Source organism: Lissotriton helveticus, chromosome 4_1 (genome assembly GCF_964261635.1).
Source record: "Lissotriton helveticus chromosome 4_1, aLisHel1.1, whole genome shotgun sequence".
Taxonomy (NCBI): domain Eukaryota; kingdom Metazoa; phylum Chordata; class Amphibia; order Caudata; family Salamandridae; genus Lissotriton; species Lissotriton helveticus.
In genome coordinates, this window is record NC_136063.1 from 168,865,203 (window position 1) to 168,886,139 (window position 20,937).

The 20,937-nt window shown below is 46.6% G+C and overlaps 1 protein-coding gene across 3 annotated transcripts in view; it reads left to right on the forward strand.

Moving 5' to 3' along the window:
- Nucleotides 1-20,937, forward strand: part of TOP1MT (DNA topoisomerase I mitochondrial) — a 1,348,974-nt gene that overhangs the window by 671,834 nt on the left and 656,203 nt on the right. For all 3 annotated transcript variants that reach the window (XM_078686649.1, XM_078686647.1, XM_078686648.1), the window contains one exon: nucleotides 8,625-8,746. In XM_078686649.1, the coding sequence (XP_078542775.1) occupies nucleotides 8,625-8,746 (122 nt within the window). The remainder of the gene's footprint in view (nucleotides 1-8,624; nucleotides 8,747-20,937) is intronic.

Consider the following 20,937-nt stretch of genomic DNA (forward strand, 5'->3'; position numbering starts at 1 on the left):
CTGCCAGAAATGACGGAGGTAAAATCACCACCCAGTATCAAAACACCCTCGGGGATACCCAGAACCATCCGCCCCAGGTCCGTAAATGTCGTGGATTGCAAGCCCGGGGGGACATAAGCTGACACCGAGATTGGCTTTCCCTCCCACTACCCGACTAGTGCAACATATCGACCCCTGGCATCGAGGATCACATCGTCAACTTCGAGGGGGAGGTAAACCTTAAGCAAAATACCCACTCCTCTAGAACTAGATGTAAATCCCGAATGGGCAGCCAGACGATAACCCCTCCTATTAAGAGCATGACAAGTGTTTCCTATCAAGTGCGTCTCTTGTAACAGTACGACATCAGGCGAAAGGCTCCGCAACAGCTGCAGAACCACCCCTCTCTTTATGCGATCACCCAACCCATTCACATTCCAGCATAATACCTTCAACCCTCTACCCCCCATCCAAATCCAAAACGAACTCCCATCGCAAAACGAGCATCACACGAATGTCAATGATAATGAAAGTACCTTGCCTTGAAAAAGAAAAAACAAACAATCCCAGAACTTGTCCCTCCCTCCCCCCAAGGTTCCCAACACAACTCCCCCCCCACCCTGCACCCCTGCACCGACTCAAAAGCCACCCCAATTTGCAGTGTGCCTGTCGCCCTAGCAAGTACAAACATGAACTAATCTACACAAAGAAAACCCCAGAGGAGGAAAGGGTTCCGCCATCCCGCTACCTCCGAGGATACGAACGGAATGATCAAAGAAAGTCAGTGAACTCCGGCTGATCACGCTAAAAATTGTTCCGGACACAGGCACCATAATCATTCTTGGTCCATCAGTCCCCCTTCTGCACCACCAGCATGTTCCTGGCCAGCGCGGCGAGTCGGCAAAGTGTCTAATCAATCACTCACTTCCTCAGGCCTGACAAAGAAAAATGTTCGATTGTCATGTTCAACACGCAGTCGGGCCGGGAATAACATAGCATATTTTAGTTCCATGTCTCTTAGTCGCCTTTTCACACCTTGAAATCCCATACGTTGTTTCTGGACAGACTGAGAAAAGTCTGGATAAAAATTCACAGCAGCGTTTTCGAACTGCGTCGGGCCGCTCGTCCGTGCCGCCTGCAAAATGGCGTCGCGATCTCTAAAGTTAAAGATCCGTGCAAAATTCGGACGGGGGGGAAAACCAGGCTTCGCCTGTCCCCCTGGCACACTGTGCGCACGTTCGATGGCAAAAAATTAAATTTGCTCTGGCCCTTTGGAGCCAGATGATTAAGAATGAGGTCCTCCACTCGAAGATCAATGGCGAGTGGACTATATTCTTCCGGGACCCCAATAATGCGCACGTTATTGCGCCGCGCACGGCCTTCAAAATCTTCCAAGCGACGAGCAAAAAAGTCATTGGCAGATCTTAGGTTGCGCACTTCTGTTTGCAAGTCGCACACGTCCGTGGTGAGGCTGGATGTCTTCAGGTCTAATGACTTCACTTTCTCATTCGTCTTGGCTAAGTCAGTGCGAATGAGGTTGACAACGATAGCCACCGTGTCCAACTTCAGAGCCAGGGCTTCATACTGTTGGCCAATGGAGGACTGTATCCCAGCAATGGCGTCCATCACGTCTTTTAGTGTTAAGTCCGCCAACACAGCAGGATCGTCGGCAACCTCCTCCCGGGTCTTAGGTGCGCCACCGGGGGATCCTTTAGAAAGTGTATAGCGATCCATGATGTTCGTCTGGGTAGAACCTCCACGGATGGTGGTCTTAACCTTCCGTTTCTCACCCTCAGGCTTGCCCGTCATGGCGAGTCGGGTGCCCCGGAGGGAGGCTTGGGATCTGGTAAAATGGCTCCTTAAAATTCACACACCGGAATACAGGAGACAAAGTTGAGCCAAGTGGGGACCACAGCCAAACAGTCGCCTGCTCGAGACTCAAGGAGCTGGTATCAGTCCGATCAACAGACACACCGCATATATGAGGCAGTGCGCCGGAGAAACGAAACCAAAAGTGAAGTGAGGCCGTGGTCCGACCTCCTCGAGCCGTTGTTGTTAAATTACGACCCGGGCACTGCCACCACTCGAGGTCCAGGCTGGTCCATGGAGAAGGCCGCAAAGTTCAAGACGACAAAGCTCGGGGACCCTGCGTCCGATTTCGATCGAAAAACCTGCTAGTACATCAGCCGGGTTGTGTCTTCAATGATCTTCCATCAGATCAGGATATTGGACAGGATAAATGCGGGAGGCAGCGAGGGTCCTCGGGGGCCCTGTGCTCACGCGGCCGTCTCGGATGCACGCGAAGCTCCTCCCCCCGACCCCAGAATTTTAGATCACTTTGGGAAAACATGAAGAACCTTTGCTGAGGAGAGGAACCAGAGACACTGAGGAGGAGACTAACCCTTAGCTGAGTGCTGTTTGGGGAATTGGCCTGCAGTGGTTGCCTGACTGCCAAAGAAAGTAGAAAGGACTTTGTGCTACTTTCAAATCAACTTGTAAAGGATCTCCAAGGCCTTGAGATAGAGCTTGCCTCCTGTTAAAGTCTCAGGGACAACAGATTTCACCAACCAGCTCCCCTGAGTTCTTTTGAAGTGCCTGCTGTTGAGCTGGGCCTTCTGAGGGACTGCGTGTCGCAAGGAGCTGGAAGCGCGACTCACGAAGAAGCGTGCCACTGCCGCCGTTGTAGCATCACTGAATAAGGGTGTCGTCGCTTCGCTTTGCAGACGCGCCTCGCATCGCCGGAGAAGAGTGTCAACGTCGCAGCAGACGCCGTTGCATCATCGGAGAAGCGTGTCACAGCTGTGGTCGTCGCATCACTGAAGAAGGGTGTCGCCGCTGTCACATTGCATCGCCTAAGCGCCTCGCATCACCGGAGGAGAGTGTCGCCGTCGCAGCAGGCGCCGTCGCAGCAGACGCCGTTGCATCACCGGAGAATTGTGGGGGTTTTGTCGTTTGTGGTCTTGTGTTAAATCTATATAAAGAATACTTATTTTTAATATACAACCTGTCATGTCCATCTGTAGTGTTGTTACTGGATTACTGTATGTGTTCACAAATGTTTTACACACTGCCTCTGAGATAAGCCTGTCTGCTCGTGCCAAGCTACCAAGGGGGTGAGCAGGGGTTATTTTAGGAGTGTACCCCTTACCCTGACTAGACGCAAGGGTCCCTATTTGGTCAAAGGTACCTACCTCTGCCAACTAGAGACTCCCAAATCTAACAATCTCAATCATATTGAGGACAGCCCTGGTATCCGGGAGGAAGGTGGGTGTGGTTTGGTCCAGGGATTGAAATAAATGGTCACAGATTTTTTAATGTGTTCCAAGACTGACCCTATGCCCGAAATTATGGGTCTCCCAGGGAGGATTCGTCCCCCTTGTGGATTTTTCAGAGAGTATAGAAATGGGGTATTTTGGGGGAGACTTTATCAGGAAGTCTGCCTTATGCTTAGTAATCCACCCCTGATTGAGAGCGGCGTCCACCATCAGTTTGATGCGTGTGGTGAGGCATAGTGTTGGGTCCTCCGTCAGGGGAGTGTAGTAGCTGATGTCGCTAAGATGACATACAGATTCTGTTCTGTAATCCGAGGTGGACATAATCACGACACGCATCAAACTGATGGTGGCCGCGGTTCTCAATCAGGGGTTGTTTCTTAAGCATGAGGCGGACTTCCTGATAAACAACTACCCCAGAAATGCCCTATTTCTATACACTTCACCTACCCCCCTCCCAATCCCATATATCCTGACTTGGGGTAACCGCCTTAACCCCTACTTAAAATTCACTGTTAACACCAGCTTCCACACTAAGGCCCTAAGGGAGAACCTCCCCTATGGACAGTTTTTGCACTTAAGGCGCAATTGCAGCAATGTGGGGGAGTCTTTAAAACATAGGCAGCTGAACTCGCAACTGACTTGTCCAAAAGACAATATCCCATCAGACAAATCAATGATGCACAAAAAAGAGCACGCAATGCCAATAGAATGTCACTATTGGAAGGGCAACCTAAAAATAACACTGCCCAGGTGACCTGTGTGACCTCCTTCACTTCAGAGTCCATTATGATAAAACGAGCAGTCAGTAAGCCCTGGAATAAAGTAGGAGATCACACCACAGACAAACCCAGATTTGCCACTAGACGAACTGAAAACCTCAAAGACCTACTCATTAACACCAGACCAAAAAGGAGAATTCCTGCAACTGGAAATACTCTATGGAACTTACCGCCAGTGACAGGCCACTTTCCTTGCGGTCATTGCACTGTCTGCCCCTTGACAAAAGCTTCCAAAAACATCATGCTTACCGACACTCTCAGATGGCACCAAAACAGACATACCAATTGCAATAGGCGTAACTGCATCTACCTCCTCACCTGTCCCTGTAAGCTACAATACATAGGCATGACCACTCGCCTAGTAAAAATCAGAATGACAGAACATAGAAGCCACAGCAGGTGTAAAAAAAAAAACGAACACAAAACTATACACACACTTTGCAGACCACAACCATTACACCAATGATCTGTCGTGGACTATCCTGGAAGCATTCCAACAGATGTCCGAGGCCCTCTTCAGAAAAGAGCAAAACTGGGTTTTCAAATTGTCCTCGCACACACGAAGTCTTAATGATGACATTCCCTGGGCTGAACTCAACCGCTCATGATTAACCTGCTATACTTTTCAAACCTGACCATTTCCATACCTTTGACTAGTTGTCTCACTACAACCCACACCTCCTTTATTTAGACCCCATTAGGGACCTACTTTACGCGCCAGGCACAATAAGCTCTAATAGACACCGTGCATAACAAACAACCAACCTGCCTTTGTCCTTCTAGACACATGGCACGTGTAATTTCTCACAGATGACCCCCAGATGTGACAACATGGAAATATATAATACCGTAGGTGACCAGCAATCGCGCAGACACTTTTAATTAGCCCTCCTCGTGCAATACTCCGTCTCTTCGTCATTTTTGGTCACAAGGGACATTTCCTAATAATCTAGTCCCTTTCTATAGTGGACGTACAACGGGCTTTCCTTTTACGTAAGCCCCAACACATCCCTTTGGAATACTAGGGTCTTTGGTTAAAAGACCACTCACCCAATATGGCTGCCACCAGTTACGCGCTAGTTCCTGATTGCGGTATCCCTTTAAAAGACTCCACCCCGGAAGTAACCTCCACGCGCCAGAGCCAGGGTAGGATCGACACAAGTTTCCTGACCCCCGGCGTCAGTATGACGACCACATTTACGGAACCGGTGAACTTGAGCTTTTCCACTGCCATCACGGAAAGACCATAACATGTAGCTAATGTGAATCCATTTGTCTTGTTAGCCGCAACACAAGCAACTAAGTGCTCTGCCTTCCCGCGTCAGCCTTAGACCAACCTTAATCCTGGTGAGTCTTAGGTGTTTCTGCGGGTATTGTCTGGCATTATGCGGGGTTTTTGGTCCTTTTGTTGTTAATTTTTGCACGTAGCGAACACGCGATACACACGGTCGCTGCCATCGCCACCTCACACTTTAATTAGCACACGCCGAATGTATACAGGCACCAGCCTGCCGACACATAACCCTCCACTAGTCACAACTGGTCGACCATACCGCCACGGCACCTACTGCCATTACCAGGGCTCGACAAATCCCCTCGCCCGCTCGCATTTGCGAGGGAGAATGGATGAGGACGAGCTATTTTTAGGTCCTACTCGCCCTTTCTGGCAAGTAGGAAATCAAACTAACTTTTGTCCTCTGTCTTTAAAAACAGAGCAAAAGTGACAAGATAACACGATTTAAAGGCATTTTTATTGATCACAAAGGAAATGAGCAATAAACATGCCTTTAAATCTTGTCACTTTTGCTCCGTTTTCAGAGACGGAGGTCAAGTGGGTTGGAGTCAGGTCGAGGGGATTTTCCATGGTACTAGACCTGCAGGACTAGTACCATTTTTCGGATTTGTCGAGCCCTGATTACGCGGTGCCCACTTGCCAGCAGTCGCCTTTTGACTATGATTGTGAGCCACCCACATGAGCACTATACTCCTCATGCTCGGGCACACCTACCGGCAGCTGACCCTTTATTTTTACCCGTTTCGATTGGGAGCCATCCAAAAACATTATGGTAATCGGCACATGCCCCCATCGATATGAGCAGTGAATCCTTCACTCCCGGGCACCCAGCAGCCGGGCATCCACACTCTGCGATCACAATACCGGCACCACGATCAATGACGCCTGCATCTCTTTTACTCCGACCTGTAGAGCTTGGATCTTACTAACTACTCTACCTGCACCAGCCTCCGAGTAGCCACAGTTGCCCTTCTACGCCTCCTGGTCGCTCAGTACCTCCCATTATGTGCGCCAGTGGAGTACCCTATGTGGCACTTAACCACCAATGTTGCTTGCAAACTTGACCTACATAAAAGTGAGACTACTTTTTTCGCAGTGTTTAAAATTTCCTTGGCTTTCTCTTTTTATTGTCTTCATTCCCCTTCCCCTTTTTACAGCCTAGCACAATTTCAACTGGGGTCCGCTACCACGTCTGGCTATCATTCAATAATTTACTGGACCAGATTTACGGTAGTGGACACGAATTGCACTGTTCTTAAAAACTTCACATATGGTCCTGATGAAGTACCACAAGACCTGTTAGGGACTTAATGGGCACAAAACATTTCGAACCACTTGACCACTTTAGCCCTATAGGAACATTACACCCATGTAGGGGCTTACCCTTTTTTAATTAAGCTATAGCTACCACAGGAATAAATAACATTACAGTAAGGCTGCTCTAGACTTATTTTATCTCACCTTAGTGCACTACCCAGCCTTAACACCCGCACACACCCTACGGCTTCTTGAAAAGATCTCCGCCAAAGAGCCCAGTACGCGGGTGCCAGTCAGGCTTTGCAGCGCTGGCCCGACGAGCATGGCCCAATGATGAAGCATGACATCCTCAGGGGTGAGTGAGGGCATCACGAAGAAAGACCTACCTTTCCCTTTCTCTTTCCCTAGGAACTGCACACCCCTTTGAGACACAATTTAGAAAATGCCACTTTTAGAAAATTAAAAGAACAGATGATTGATGGAATGCTGAACTGTGCAAACCTTCACCCCCACTTGACTGGGGTGAGGGATTGGAAAAATTCAGCACTCTGTCCATCTTCTGGTCTCATGACTAGGTGTAGCTTCAAGTTGGCCTATGTGTACTCCTACCAGAGAGTGAGAGAAAGGGGGAATAGGTGTTGGCCATCTCAAACTTGATAGGGGGCGGAGCTGATACCTACCACGTGCATCATAATGAACTTCGCCTCAGCTCGCTCACAAGGGGTTTCACCGCAGTCTTTTGTGTCCACAGACTAACTGAGAACGTAGCTGGGAGACATGAAATTCCAGACACCTTCGAAGTGGGAGAAACTTGTAGAGTCTTCCCCCTAAAAAGTAGGCGCCATGTATAAATGGTGGACCCACAGACCCAGCTCTTCAGTACACATCTGGACCTATGGAAGACTCAGAAGGACTGCTGTGCTGCTCTGCTGCGAGATGAATGCCTGCCCTGCTGTGTGATGTACAAGGACTAGACCTGCGTATTGATCCCAAGACCACCAGGGGGTCTCCAGGGGTAGTTGATTTGCCACCTGATCAGAGCTTCAAGGACAGAGAAGGCTCTAATAACCATAAACCCTGCACCTGGAATCTGCTTGCTGTGAATCTTGTCACTCAAGAGGTGTCACCATAGTACTGGACCTTTGGAAGTGGGACTGAAGGTACTCTGCTATCTCAGCAGTGGTATTTCGGGCAGAACCCACACAACTTATCTCCTCACAGCTCTGTATCGGAATTGCCCCAAAGCAGGATCCCCCAGCTGTTATGAACGACTGCTGCAGGACACCTCCTCGACGCAGCTCCTCAGAACCACTGCTGCACAACGCATCGTTGATGCAAGTCAGTGCATCACTCCACACAGTTAATCAAAACCGCTACTGTGTGACACATCCTCAAAGTGGGATCTTGCAACACTCCGAAACCTTGATTTAAGGTACTTTGTTCAGCAGGCCTAACTTGTTGCCTGTATCTGGTCCCATGCTTCTACACTGCCACCTGAACTTGTGATTTTGTCCTGGTCCAGCACAATCCAATAACCACAGTTGGTGCATTGTGCTTCCAAGCACTGTTTGTACCTAAACCTTTAAAATTACATATTCTCTGGCCTAGTGAAGTGATTATTTTTGTTTTGGTTGTCAAATAATGTATTCAATTTCACTCTATTTTCCTAAATTGGTGTGGGGTTTTTCTTATGTTGTTTTCACTTTATTACGGTTTGTGTGCTGGATAAATACTTTACACGTTGCCTCTAAGTTAAACCGGCCTGCTTTTGTGCCAAGCTACCAGAGGGTATAGCACAGGTTAGTTTCGGGTTTACCTCTGTTTCACCCTGACCTGGATTGCTGCTAGAGTAGAGTTTCACTCCCTCAACCAGTAACCCAATTTCTTACACTTGTACTGGCAGTTCTATTTAAATGTTTACTTAATGGAAGCACCCTCAACCCCAAATATAATTAGTGTATTTTTGTTCCATGTCTTTTTTGTTTCATAGTACTTTTGTTCATTGACTTGTGAATCTTTTTGATTTTTATATTTGAACAGGAAAGCCCATGAAGTTGAGTCTTGCAACGGAGGAAGTTGCCACCTTTTATGGTAAAATGATAGATCATGAATACACAACTAAGAAGATTTTTCAGAGGAACTTCTTTTATGACTGGACTGAGGTATGCATGGCCTACATTATATGTATGTGGTAACCTCGATAATTAAAGAGTAGTACATATGCAGTTTCTCCATAATATTTGAGAGCAGGAGTTTGTGAGGATGGTATGCTCTGCTCTTTAATTTGTTTTAATTTACGTACTTAAATTCTACCTCCATCTTTTTAACTTTGCCAACTCCATCCTTCCTTTCCTGCATACCTGACCTTGGACAAGGACAATTTGCCAGCTGGAGACAACATACTTTAAAAAAAAATATTTAAGCTTTATTTCTACTTCATAAGAGGTATACAATTAGTTTAATTCCAATACAGTAAGTTGGTAATTTTCGATTGCGACGGCAATCTAGCACAAAAGCATAACGACATAATACACAGTGGTACATATGATTATTTTAAATGTAGTTGGGATGGGTAGCGTGAGGAGTCAACTCACTTGTGCACACAGGCAACGTTGTGATTTGTCTTCCCGCCAAGTCCCGGTGTGGTTTGTATTATGATTGTGCGCTAGAGGAGCGTGGATTTATTTTGGCATCGTCGAGTTCGCGAAGGTATATTATAAGTGGGTCCCAGATATTGTGTGGGCGACTTGCTGGGTGCATGAGGTCCCAATATGTGGTCCCGCGCGTCTGCCAGTGTGCTGCGTCGTCAAGCCACGCTTTTACCTATAGTGCTGGTTTGCGACCTCAGTGAATTGCCACCCTATGCTTAGCCAGCAGCAATAGCATCACTATTAATCGTCAATGTTTGTCTGTAAGCTCCGTTACATAGCCCAATAAACAAATAGACAAAGCTGGTGTTAGGGGTTCTAGTGTGATGGTGCTTATAGTCTCACATACAGCGCGCCAGTAGTCCGCCACCCGCGGGCATGTCCAGGGTAGGTGCATAAATGTGGCTTCTGTTGCAGAACACCGTAAGCATCTTGCATCAGTAGCCAGGCCCATCTTATAGAGAACCACTGTGGTGCGGTATAGTGCATGTAGATATTTGAAATGTATTAGTCTCAATCTGTAGTTCAGACAAAGTCGATCGGTTTGGCTGCAGCCATATTTCCATAGGTCTGCGGGCATAGCCGTAACCATATCCGCCTGCCAAACCCACGCAGTGTCCAGTGGAGAGGCTGCTAGTGTTCATGAATAGAGTTGGGTTATTAATTTATGCTGGGATATGGTTGTATAGACATATTCAAGCAACCTGTTGGCCGATGGCTGTGTGTGTGTGTGTGTGTGTGTGGGAACGCACTGTGTGTGTTTATACAGGCTGCTCTAATTTGATAATATAATAAAGTGTCTAGTTGTGTAGTATCGCACATAGCTGTATTAGTGAAGGGGGAGAGGAACTGTCCATCTGGGTGTAAGTCAGCGATTGTATGCATGCCTAATACCTTGCCGTGCCATCCCTTTGTTATGCCATGGGAGAAAGGAGGGGTTCCCTGCCAGTGCTGTGAATGATACGTGTAAAAAGGTCAGAGCCTGTCAATCTGAAGATGCCTTTCCATGCCCAGCACATGCATTCCACCATATTTATTTCGTCCTTTGATGCATTCTATGGCTGGAATAGTGCCTTTGTTAGCGACCAAGGGGATGTCTTGTCCGCCTCCACCAAATTCTTGTGTGGTTGGCGAATATATAGACTTATATCATCAGCATAAATAGATACCACTTGTCCTTTGGCCATAAAGCCAATGCCACACTCTGTGTGGTGTTGGTGTAGCCGTGCTGCTAGGGGTACCATAGCTATCCCAAATAATAGCAGGGAGAGTGGGCATCTCTGTCTCGTGACCCGAGCAATTGTGATGGGCCTGGTGATTTGACCGTTTATTTTAATACCTGCCGAGGGCAGGGTGTATCTTATGGGTAAAGCCGGAGCTGAAACACAAATGTCCGAGAAGAGGAAAGGCCATTCTGTTGAGTCAAAAACGTTGGTGGTGTCTAGGAGAGCCCCCACTGCTGGTAAGGAGGGATTGATTTGATGCATGACTGATTATTTAACGCGTAGATTGTGTGCTGTGGCTCTTCCCGGTATAAAACCAGATTGATCAAGGCGTACAATTAAAGGCATAAGTGGAAATAGTCAATTCGCTAATAGTTTTGCTTAGATGTTGTTGTCTATGTTGATCAGTTAAAGGCAGCGACAGGAATCACCAAGCTCGGAGCTTTGTCTGTTTTGAGGATAGTTGTGAATAGTGCTTACCGAAGGGAGGAGGGGAGTTGACCTGCTGTCACTGACTCGTTGTACATCTCTATGAGATAGGGAATGAGTATGGTAGTATATTCTTTACAGAAGGCGGATGTTAGTCCGTCCAGAACTGGGGCTTTATCGCCAGGGAGTCCAGCAGTTACCTGTGCAATTTTCTCCATTGTAAACCTCGCATCCAGGTATTCTCTGTGACCCGGGTCTAGCCATAGCAGTTCAATTGACTCAAAATATTGATGTACGGTCTCCTGATTACTCATCGCCCCATCCGTTAAATTTCAGAGTAAAAGGATGATATCACTGTGTTTATCTCCGTGGGAGATGTAAGTCTGCGGCCGTTGCCTTAGCGCAGTTCAGTCACATATGAAGAGGCATGTGGTCGCCTCAGCAGACCAGCTAGTGTCCTGCCAGGGCTATCCCGTATTGTTGAGCCCGCACTTCACGTCCCAAGTAGTTTACCTCCCTCTCAACCTCAGTCTGGTACTCTGACATTTTGGTTCTAATCTCAGCTAATGTTTCAGGTGTGGGATTTGTGCTATATATATTTGAAAAAGCATTTTGATTTCCGCTTCCAGCTTTTCCAGGATCCCTCTGATCATTCTTAGCACCCCAAACTGCTTAGCAATGCACTTGCCGCGGATTACTACCTTGAAGGTGTCCCATAATATGAAGGGTGAGTTGACCAAGACAGCATTTAAGTAAAAAGTAAAAAAAGCCTGAGGTGGCGCTGCAAATTTCTTCTTCAAATGACGTGTCCCTTAGTGCATGTGGGGGAAGGCACCATGAGAACATACGCCGTTAGGTTTGGGGAATTTGAAGGACCAGACATACAGGGGACTGATCAGGCCGATTGTGCGCAAGATGTTCGACAGAATAGGACTATTTTGCTAAGACTTTAGATACCAACCACAGATAAATTCCGGGACCAGCAGTTATGTGAGGAGGAAATACAGATGCCTTCGCATCCACTGGGGTGGGCATGCCACCACACTTCTAATAGAGCGTTATCGACTATGAGCGAGTTTAGTGTTTCTGTGGCTTGTGGGTGTTGTAGTTTTAGGTTGTTTTTTTTTTATTTTATTTTTTTTTGTCCTCATTACGCAACAGGGTTAAAGTTTGGAGATTATCAGGGTCCTTTCTCTCACTCATACATTTCTTTGTTTGTTCATGGATCTGGGCCACGACCTTCCGGTATTTCAGAGAAAAGGAGCCCTTTACTTTCATACACTTTTGTGAAGAAGGACTCTTTTTTCGATCGAGGGTAAGCTAGCCATTATGGCTACTTTTAAGAGCCTTCATCTGATGTTGTTGCATTAGCGTAATCATTGGACTTAGCGAAGTACATGGGAGAGCCCAAACAGATGTATACTAAGACATTTACAGAGCCCACATTATAACTTAAATCAAATCAAACCTTGTGAAACTCTTCCCATATTTCCCAGAATTTAAATTTCTTAGAAAATAATTTATTTTTTCTGTCCAAATTATGAAATTTAAGGCTGACGCTAGCCAATCACTGTGAGTTGGTGGTGCTGGACTTATCCAGTTTATGCAGACCTCCCTCCTTGCCAGGAGGATCAACATAAAGATTAGATTTTCCTGGGCTTTAATTAATGTTCTTAAAGCATTTATTCCTGTAACCCCAAAAATAACTAGGTCCATACTTACAGTTAGTTGTTTTCCCATGACCCCTTCTAAGGTGATTCCCACATCCTTCCAGAAACCATCGAGACTGGGACACTGCCTGAACATGTGCAGGTCATCGGCCTTCTGTAATCCACATTTTGGGCAGCTCTTTACTGTGGACCCATTCAGTTTGGATAGTCTTTCGGAGTCCAGTAGGCTCTATGGATGGTGAGTAAATGGTTTCTTTTAAGAGCGGCAGAAGTTGCAATCCACCAGCATTTGCTCATAGATACTTGCCATATGTTATTCGTATCCAGCGTCGGCAGCTCTGTCCCCCAGATACTCTCCGGAATCTGGAAGTCCTCCTCCCCAGCTGAAATTAGGGCCCAGTACCAGAAGGATACTTCTTTCGGGAACGGCTTCTTGACCAACATCTTTACTTCAAGGGAGATGTTACCTTTTCTAGTCTCTTTGTTTGACTTAGTCCAGCTCAGCAGTAGGTAATATTTAAATTTCGATAATGTGGAGTTCGTATATTCTGATAGTATTTCCCAATCTAGAAGCTTGTTCTGAAATAAGAGTTGTCCCCATTCTAGTATTCCTGCCGGTTTTAGAGGTATCGCTAAGCTGTCCTTAAGGCAGTCTGGTGTAGTCTGGGAGTCCCAGATCGGGGCCTTATCGCTATAGAGGGGATTGTCCAATGTGGATCTAATACAGTACCACAACCTAGCGGCTGACTTCAAGGTCTTCAGTTGAATTTTTTTTATTTTTATTTCGGGTGACCGAATTTGTACAAAAAGTGGCTAGTGTTATTTGTAAGTTTCTGGAGAAATATAGGGTAGGTTTCGTAAGGGCCCAGCAATGCCCTACTGGATTTGAATTGGAAGGCCCTACAATATTCTAAGAGGTCAGGACTAGCTAGACCTCCCTGCTCCTTTTTCCTCCTTATTTTATGTCAGGCGATTCTTGGTCTTTTTGAGGACCAAATAAAACTAGATAAATCTCCCTGAATCTTTTTTAAGGTTTCTCTTTTAAACTCCAGCTGGATAGAGTTAAAGATTAAAGTGAATTTCGGCAAGATTGCCATTTTTATAATATTGGATTTACCCAAGAATGTTAATGGTAGCCCACTCCATACTTTCAACAACTTTATTACCTCAATTTTTATTCTGTGAATGTTAGTGTGGGTTATTTTATCCAGGTCTTTTACGAGATCAATACCCAAATATCTTATTTTTTCTTTGCAAAATGGGGATATAAATTCCTCATTCCAACTCATGGTTTCAGTTTTAGTTTGATTGATCTGGTAACCAGTTAATTTCCCAAAACCAATCAGAGTCTCCTCTGTTGCTTTAAGAGCCTCTTTTAAATCGGATGTAAAGATCATGAGGTCGTCCTCATAGAGAGCTACTTTTTTATGCCACCCTTGATATTGAAAGGGGGAGATTGTAGGGAGGTTCCTAAGACATTCTGCCACCGGCTCAATATAGAAATTAAAGAGCAGGGGAGAGAGGGGACATCCCTGGCGAGTTCCTCTTCCTATCTGAATGTTATCTGTTAAGTTGCCATTGATTAATATTTTGGCTTTAGGAGAGTTATAGATGTTTTCTACCATTTTTAGAATGTTTTCCCCTAGATTACATTTCTTTAGGACCTCGCTTAAGTACCACCAGTTAACTCTATCGAACGCTTTAGCAGCATCAATAGTAATTATCGATAGAGGAATCTTCTCAGTAGTGGCAATATCTATTGCACCGATCAACTCATAAGTGAGGTCTTGAAGGTGTCTTCCTGCCACGAAGCCCTTTTGGTTGGAGTTTATCAGTGTCCCCGCGATTTTCCCCAGTCTTTTGGCCATGATTTGGGTGAAGATCTTATAATCACAATTTAATATAGATATTGGGCGGTAGGACTCGCACTTTTTGGGATTTTTACCCGGTTTTAAAAGAATGGAGATGGTAGCATCATTCCAAGTCTCTGGGATTTTACCGTCGTTCAAGAAGATTTTATTAAAAAGAGTTGTTAATTGAGGGACCAGTATGTCTATTAATTTCATATCAGTCATTTGGGAGGGCATCCGGACCTGCCGCCTTAAATCTTTTTAAATTTTTTATAACTCCGTCTACCTCATCTGTTGTTATTTCACTGTTTAGGGTATCTTTCTCTTCAGAGGATAGGGTGGGGATGTTATGTACATCTAGAAATTTTGTTATTTCTTCAACTTCCGGGATGCAATCCTCCATATATAGTTTTGTATAAAAGGCTGAGAATTCCTCTCTTATTACCGCCTCCTCAGAACCATTTCGGGAACTGTCTATTGGGTCTATACTGCCAATTTTGTTTCTCGCTTGATCTGCTTTGATCTTCCAGGCGAGCATTTTCCCACAGCCTTCTCCATATTCATAATGAGCGAGCTTACTACACTCCCATCTCTCTCTAATTTTAACCTCTAGTGTCGTCGATAAGTTTTCCTTAAAGTTGAGCCTTTCCCTTTCTAGATCTTGACTTCTCAGGGATGTAATATCTGAGGATATCTGCTGATCCAGTGTTTTTATATTATCCTCTATTTTCTGGATCTCTTTTTTAAGTTCCCTTGATTTATGTATAGTCAGTCCACAGATCTTGCCCCTTATTACTGCTTTATATGCCTCCCATACCGTTTGAGGTGTGGCACTCCCGTTGTTGTTCTTAAAATATAGTTCAGTCTCTTGTATGAGTTGGTCAATAATTATGGGGTCTAGGAGGGCTGAGCGGTCCAGTGTCCATCTCGGTGTCATTAAGACATTTTTTATTCTTAATGTAATTTGGACGGCAGAGTGATCTGAGAGATGTGCAGGAAGGTGAGATGCATTTTGAGTATTCTCTAGTAACCCTTGATCTATTAAAAAATAATCAATTCAAGATTGTATGCCAAGCTTCTTATTTTTAAAGGTAAATTTATCTTGTTTAGCCCCCTTCTCCTTCCATATATCAGTAAGGCTTAGGTCTCTTTTATAAACTCCCAACCACTCTCTCATTTTTGGCAAACTTGCCTGATTACCTCTGGGGTACCGATCTACTTTTGGGTCTAAAATGATATTAAAATCTCCGCCCAAAATCACTGGAGATGTTGCCGAAATCAATTGAGAGTATAACGATTGGAGTGGGGTGGGATCATCTGTATTTGGTCCATAGTAACCTACCATGGTAAATGCATCACCAAGTATGCTGACATTGGCTATAACCCATCTCCCCTTTAAGTCTGAATCAGACGAGGTCATTCTTGCTTTTAGGGATTTTTTAAAGAGGATAGCTACACCTTTTATAACACATTCTTGGTTGGTGCATATGTAGGAATCAACCCAGTAAAGAGTTTTCACTATCTCTTCCCACTCTTTTTTTAATAGATGTGTCTCCTGTAAAATTTAAATCTCGCTATCAATCGATTTCAAGTATTCAAAGATTTTCCGTCGCCTGCTCTTGGTTCTTAGCCCATTAACATTCCAGGAAGTTATTTTTATATTTTTAAAATTACCTTCCATCTCTTCCTGGTTTTAGCCAATTTTCGCCAATTATGTCAGGCCCTGATTACCCCCTTTCCTTCGGAATCAACATTTTGCTGAGGACATTTTTTTGTATTTTTCCCTACTTTGCTCCCTTCTTCCGTGTACCCCCCTTTGCCCCCCCCCCCTTTTTCCCTCTAGTGTATACATTAAACCAAATGTGAATGTGCAAAATAAACAAAAAGAGAAAAAAAAGGAAGGCACGGGGATGCACTCTCCCTCCCAGGGGAAGCCTCCCTTTCCTTTGGGCCTTAGTATTAGCCCACTTCGAATCCCGTGCCTGGGTGATTAAAATTCTATGTGAATTCTATCAGAGTGCTGCTACTATTGCTACTGTTGCCATTTTTATCGCTAGTGATTACATTTGTGCTAGGAGTGTGGGTGTATTTGGATCTGGTCACGCATCTGTTCTAAAAGTGTATCGACTTCCTGAGGATCTCTGATGTTGTGCATCCTATTCCTCCACATAATCCTAAGTGAGGCCGGGAACTTCATTTGGACAGTTGCCCCGAGCGCTTTCAATTCGGGCATTTTTTGCCCCAGTTCCCATTGCCTGTCTTGAGTCACTTTCGCAATATCTGATCGAATCCTAAAAGACCAGTCATCTTTTCTGTAGACCCCACTTTTCAGAGCCTCGCCCAGAATTCTCTCTTTGAGAGTATAAGTTCTAAAATGTATTAGAATTTTTCTTGGATTTTTCCTCTCTTTGGGCTTTCCAAAAGGGTCCGGTGAACCCGTTGAATGTCGTCTTCCAAACCAAGGGTTTTGCTCCATGGAAAATACTCCTCTATGAGTGCAATTATGAATTTCTTTATATCCGACCCTTCTTGCCCTTCTGGAACATTAAGAAATCTGAGATTGCACCTTCTGGACTGATTTTCTAAAGCTTCCAGCTTTTCATCTATGCTCTTGTCCTTTACCTTTAGGATTCTAATGTTCTTCTCAGATTGCTCTACTTTCCTAGTCAGACCCTCAACTTCTGCTTCCACTAAAGAGACTCTATCATTTAGAGCTATTAATTTGGAGTCCAAGGATTCAAATCTTTCATGAAATTTGTTTTGATTATCTTCTGATATTTTAAACCTGGACATCATCTCATCGAGCATTTTTTCCAACATAACATCTGTACTGCTTCGTGAGTCCCTCTGCAGATTGGTAGGACTAGTAGAATTAGTGGGAGTAGGAGGACCTTTTAAAGGACTATTAGGTGCGATTCTCGTGGGGTCCTTAAGTGAGCTTTGAGCCTGACTCGAGTTGTGACTAGAGGATGAGCTCTGGGTTGTGGTCTGATTTAGGACCGGGGACTGCGACCCTTCCTGTAGCAGAAGCTGTTCTATTGGCTCCCTTGTGGGGTTCTCTGCGGGGGCATTAGTAATAAGTGTTGTAGTTTTAGTGCCAGAACGATCCAGATTTCCTTGTAGCCCAACATTAAAGTCACTGTCCCAAACTATCAGGCAAGAACTATGTTTTGCTCTCAAACTCCAGATATGGAGTAAAAATAACCGGGTCATCCGAGTTGGCTCCATATATGGCCGCCATAATCAATGGTTGAGAATAAAGTGTACCTGCCAATACAGCATATCTATCATCCGGTCTAAGTGAGTGTGGCCGTTGGGCCATGGAAGCCCCCTTTTTAAAAAAAAAATTAAATTTCAAGTCTGTTTTTATTTTGAAGCAAATCCCCTGGTAGGGGCACATAGACACAGCGATAATTCTACAACCTCTATCTGAGGCCGGCCGCGGAAAAATAGCAGTTAGGTCATAGATCCTGCATATAAAAACAAGTTAACACAGCGCCTTGCCTACAACCCCAGTGGGGCCGGCCGCGTGGCTTAGAATTAGCTGTTAGAACTACTCGATGCGCATGGAGCCTATGCACCGGGTTAATGGGAGGAGGTGAACGAGCAACTGGTCCAACACTTATGGACGACCCAACAGGGGCCAACAAACACATATGAGATCTAGAGAGAAAGGGAGGAAAGAGAAAAGTGTAGAAAAAGGAAGAGGAAGCAAGAGGCCAGTAGGGCGTCGTGCAAGCAGGGCGTGTGTGCTGCTCAGTGGGGGCATCAGCTAGTTAGGGTTAGCCTCGGAAGCTCCCGCGTCCTGCAGGATGTCTATGGGAGCAGTCTGGTGGGATCTGCAGGGGTGACAGCGTCGTCAAAAAGGTGTAGAGTCCTGAGTCTAGTGGGCATGTGTCTTGCATGTTCTATTGAGCAGAGGTAACGCACCATGGGCTTCCAGACTGCCCCAAATCGAGTGTCGCACATTTGTATTCGCGCTGTGAGGAGCTCCATAGCTAAAACGTGCCAGAGCCGCACAAACCAGGAGGCTATGGGGGCTGCTTCGGTCCTTTTCCAGTAGAAGGCTATAAGCTGCTTGACCGCTCCCAGCATTTGGAGCGTTATAATCCAGTCACTGCGGGTGAGCGCCTTGAGGGCAAGGGGCATAACGCCAAGTAGGATTGTGCCCGCTATATGTGTACAAAATCCCCTGTTGCAGTCCGACATCTCCAACACAGTGGGGAAACATTGGGGAACATCTTATGTAGCCGCAGAGGAGTGTAGTACCACTGAGTTAAAAGCTTGTAGGCATTTTCCCTCTGCGGGATACTCCGATATACCTTGGGGATATCTCTCCACACTCTGTCCCATTGCGAAGGCTCAATGTCGGCGTCTACTGCTAGTTGCCATTGGCGCTGGTATGGGTGGATGGGTACAAGTGGCTGATGTTGCAAGATGTGATAAATCTGGGTGACCAACCTTTTTAAACCCCCATGGGAGCGCGCCAGCTTTTCGAAAGGGGTGTAGGCTCGCGTGGCCGCTTGGTGCATGTCCCCATTAGAGACCCAGTGTCGCAGTTGAGCATATTGCAGCCGTGCCGTTGGCTGAAGGTGGAACTCCTCCCGGCATTGGTCAAACGATTTGAGCGTGCCCCCTTCAAAGAGATCGCAGATCACCCTGCAGTCTCCTTGCACCCATTTCTCAAACGCCCGAGATTGATGAGCCGGCGGGAAGTGCGGATTCGCTGCTATGGGAGTATGTGGGGACGGAAACATGGTGAGCCCTTTGGACACGGCAATGACGTCCCAAATGTCCAGCACCGTTTTTGTGGGCACCGCCATGTACGCACTCTTAGAGCGAGCTGTCCGATGTAGCCACGGCAGATCCCAGATGGAACGTCCCGTTACCGCCCTGTCCATATGTAGCCATCCTTTATCACTCTCGCGCACCCCCCACTCTATCACAAAACGGAGATGCGCAGCCCAATAATAGTGCACTAGATTGGGACAGGCTAGACCTCCCCTGTCCCGCGGAGCCATAAGGATCTTTTGTGAGAAGCGTGATCGCTTACCGCCCCACACAAAGGACGTGAGCTCGCGTTGCAGGCTCCGTATGCAGTGGAGTGGGATTGGGGTGGGGAGGCATTGGAACATGTACAGGATTTTGGGGAGGATCGACATTTTAACAGCGTTGAGCCGGCCTAACCACGATAACATCAGTGGCTTCCACCGCCGTAGATCCTCCAAGACCTCTTTTCGGCAGTCCCGCCAGTTCACGGGTGACCAAGCATCCAGGGAGGAGGTCAAGGTGAGGCCCAAGTATCGAATATGGCGCTCAGCCCACTGATAGGGCACGGCCCCCTTCAAAGAGGGAATCTCTTCCACCGGGATGGTAAGATTGAGAGCCCAGAACTTATCATGGTTGATCTTGAGGCCGGAGGCACTCTCATAGAGGCAAAGCACCCTATGTATGGCCGGTAGAGATTCCCAGAGGCGCGTAAGGGTAAGAATGAGATCATCCACGAACAACGCCACCTTGTTGTCCCGACCACCATGAGCTATTCCGTGGATGTCCGGCTCGCGCCGTATCATCTCTGCGAGGGGTTCCACTGGGAGGGCAAACAAAAGGGGCGAGAGGGGGCACCCCTGCCTAGTACCCCTGTGTATCGCCAGCGTAGGTGTTAAGCTGCCGTTGACCCGGATTCTAGCCTGGGGCCCTATGTATGAGGCCATAACCCTTGTGATCATCTTTGGGCCCAACCCAAATTTGTTGGGCACCGCCCTAAGGAAGGTCCAGTCCACCCGGTCAAACGCCTCCTCCGCGTCCAGGGATAGAAGGCAAGCCGGGATTTTCCAGTGGTGCACCTTCCCCATGAGGTGGGCGTGCTTACGTACGTTGTCTGCTCCCTGTCGGACTCGAATAAATCAGGCCTGATCAGGGTCCACAAGCCTCGGCATATACGGATCTAAACGTTTGGCAAGGAGTTTAGTATATATTTTAAGATCCGTATTCAATAAGGCAATAGGACGGTAAGAAGCACACATCGTCGGGTCTTTCCCGGGTTTCGGGATCAATGCTATCTCCGCCATGCCCATGTCAGAGGACGGCCCCTCGTCGTCAGTAAAAGAGTTGAACAGCCTTAGGAGATGGGGTCGAAGCGGAGTCTGAAATGTGCGATAGAAAGATAGGGGTAGGCCATCCGGGCCTGGCGTTTTCCCCAAATGTAGATCTTTAATTGCCGCCGCTACCTCTTCTTCAGCAATGGAGCCTTCCAGCTCCGCCGCACTCCCCGAAGGCAGTGTCGCCCCCTCGTAGTCGTCTAGGACAGCCGCGATCGCGTCCGCCGAGGCGGGCTCCCTCCCGTACAAGGCGGCGTAGTAGTCCACAAATGCGGCCTGCTTAGCCTTCTCTGAAACGGCTCTCGACCCATCTGGCAGTTGAACACTAGCTATGTGGGCCTTAGCTGCACGCGCCCGCAACCTCCCCGCCAGCAATCGTCCTACCTTGTCACCTCCGTCAAAGTACTTTTGTTTCAGGGCCAACAAAGAGCA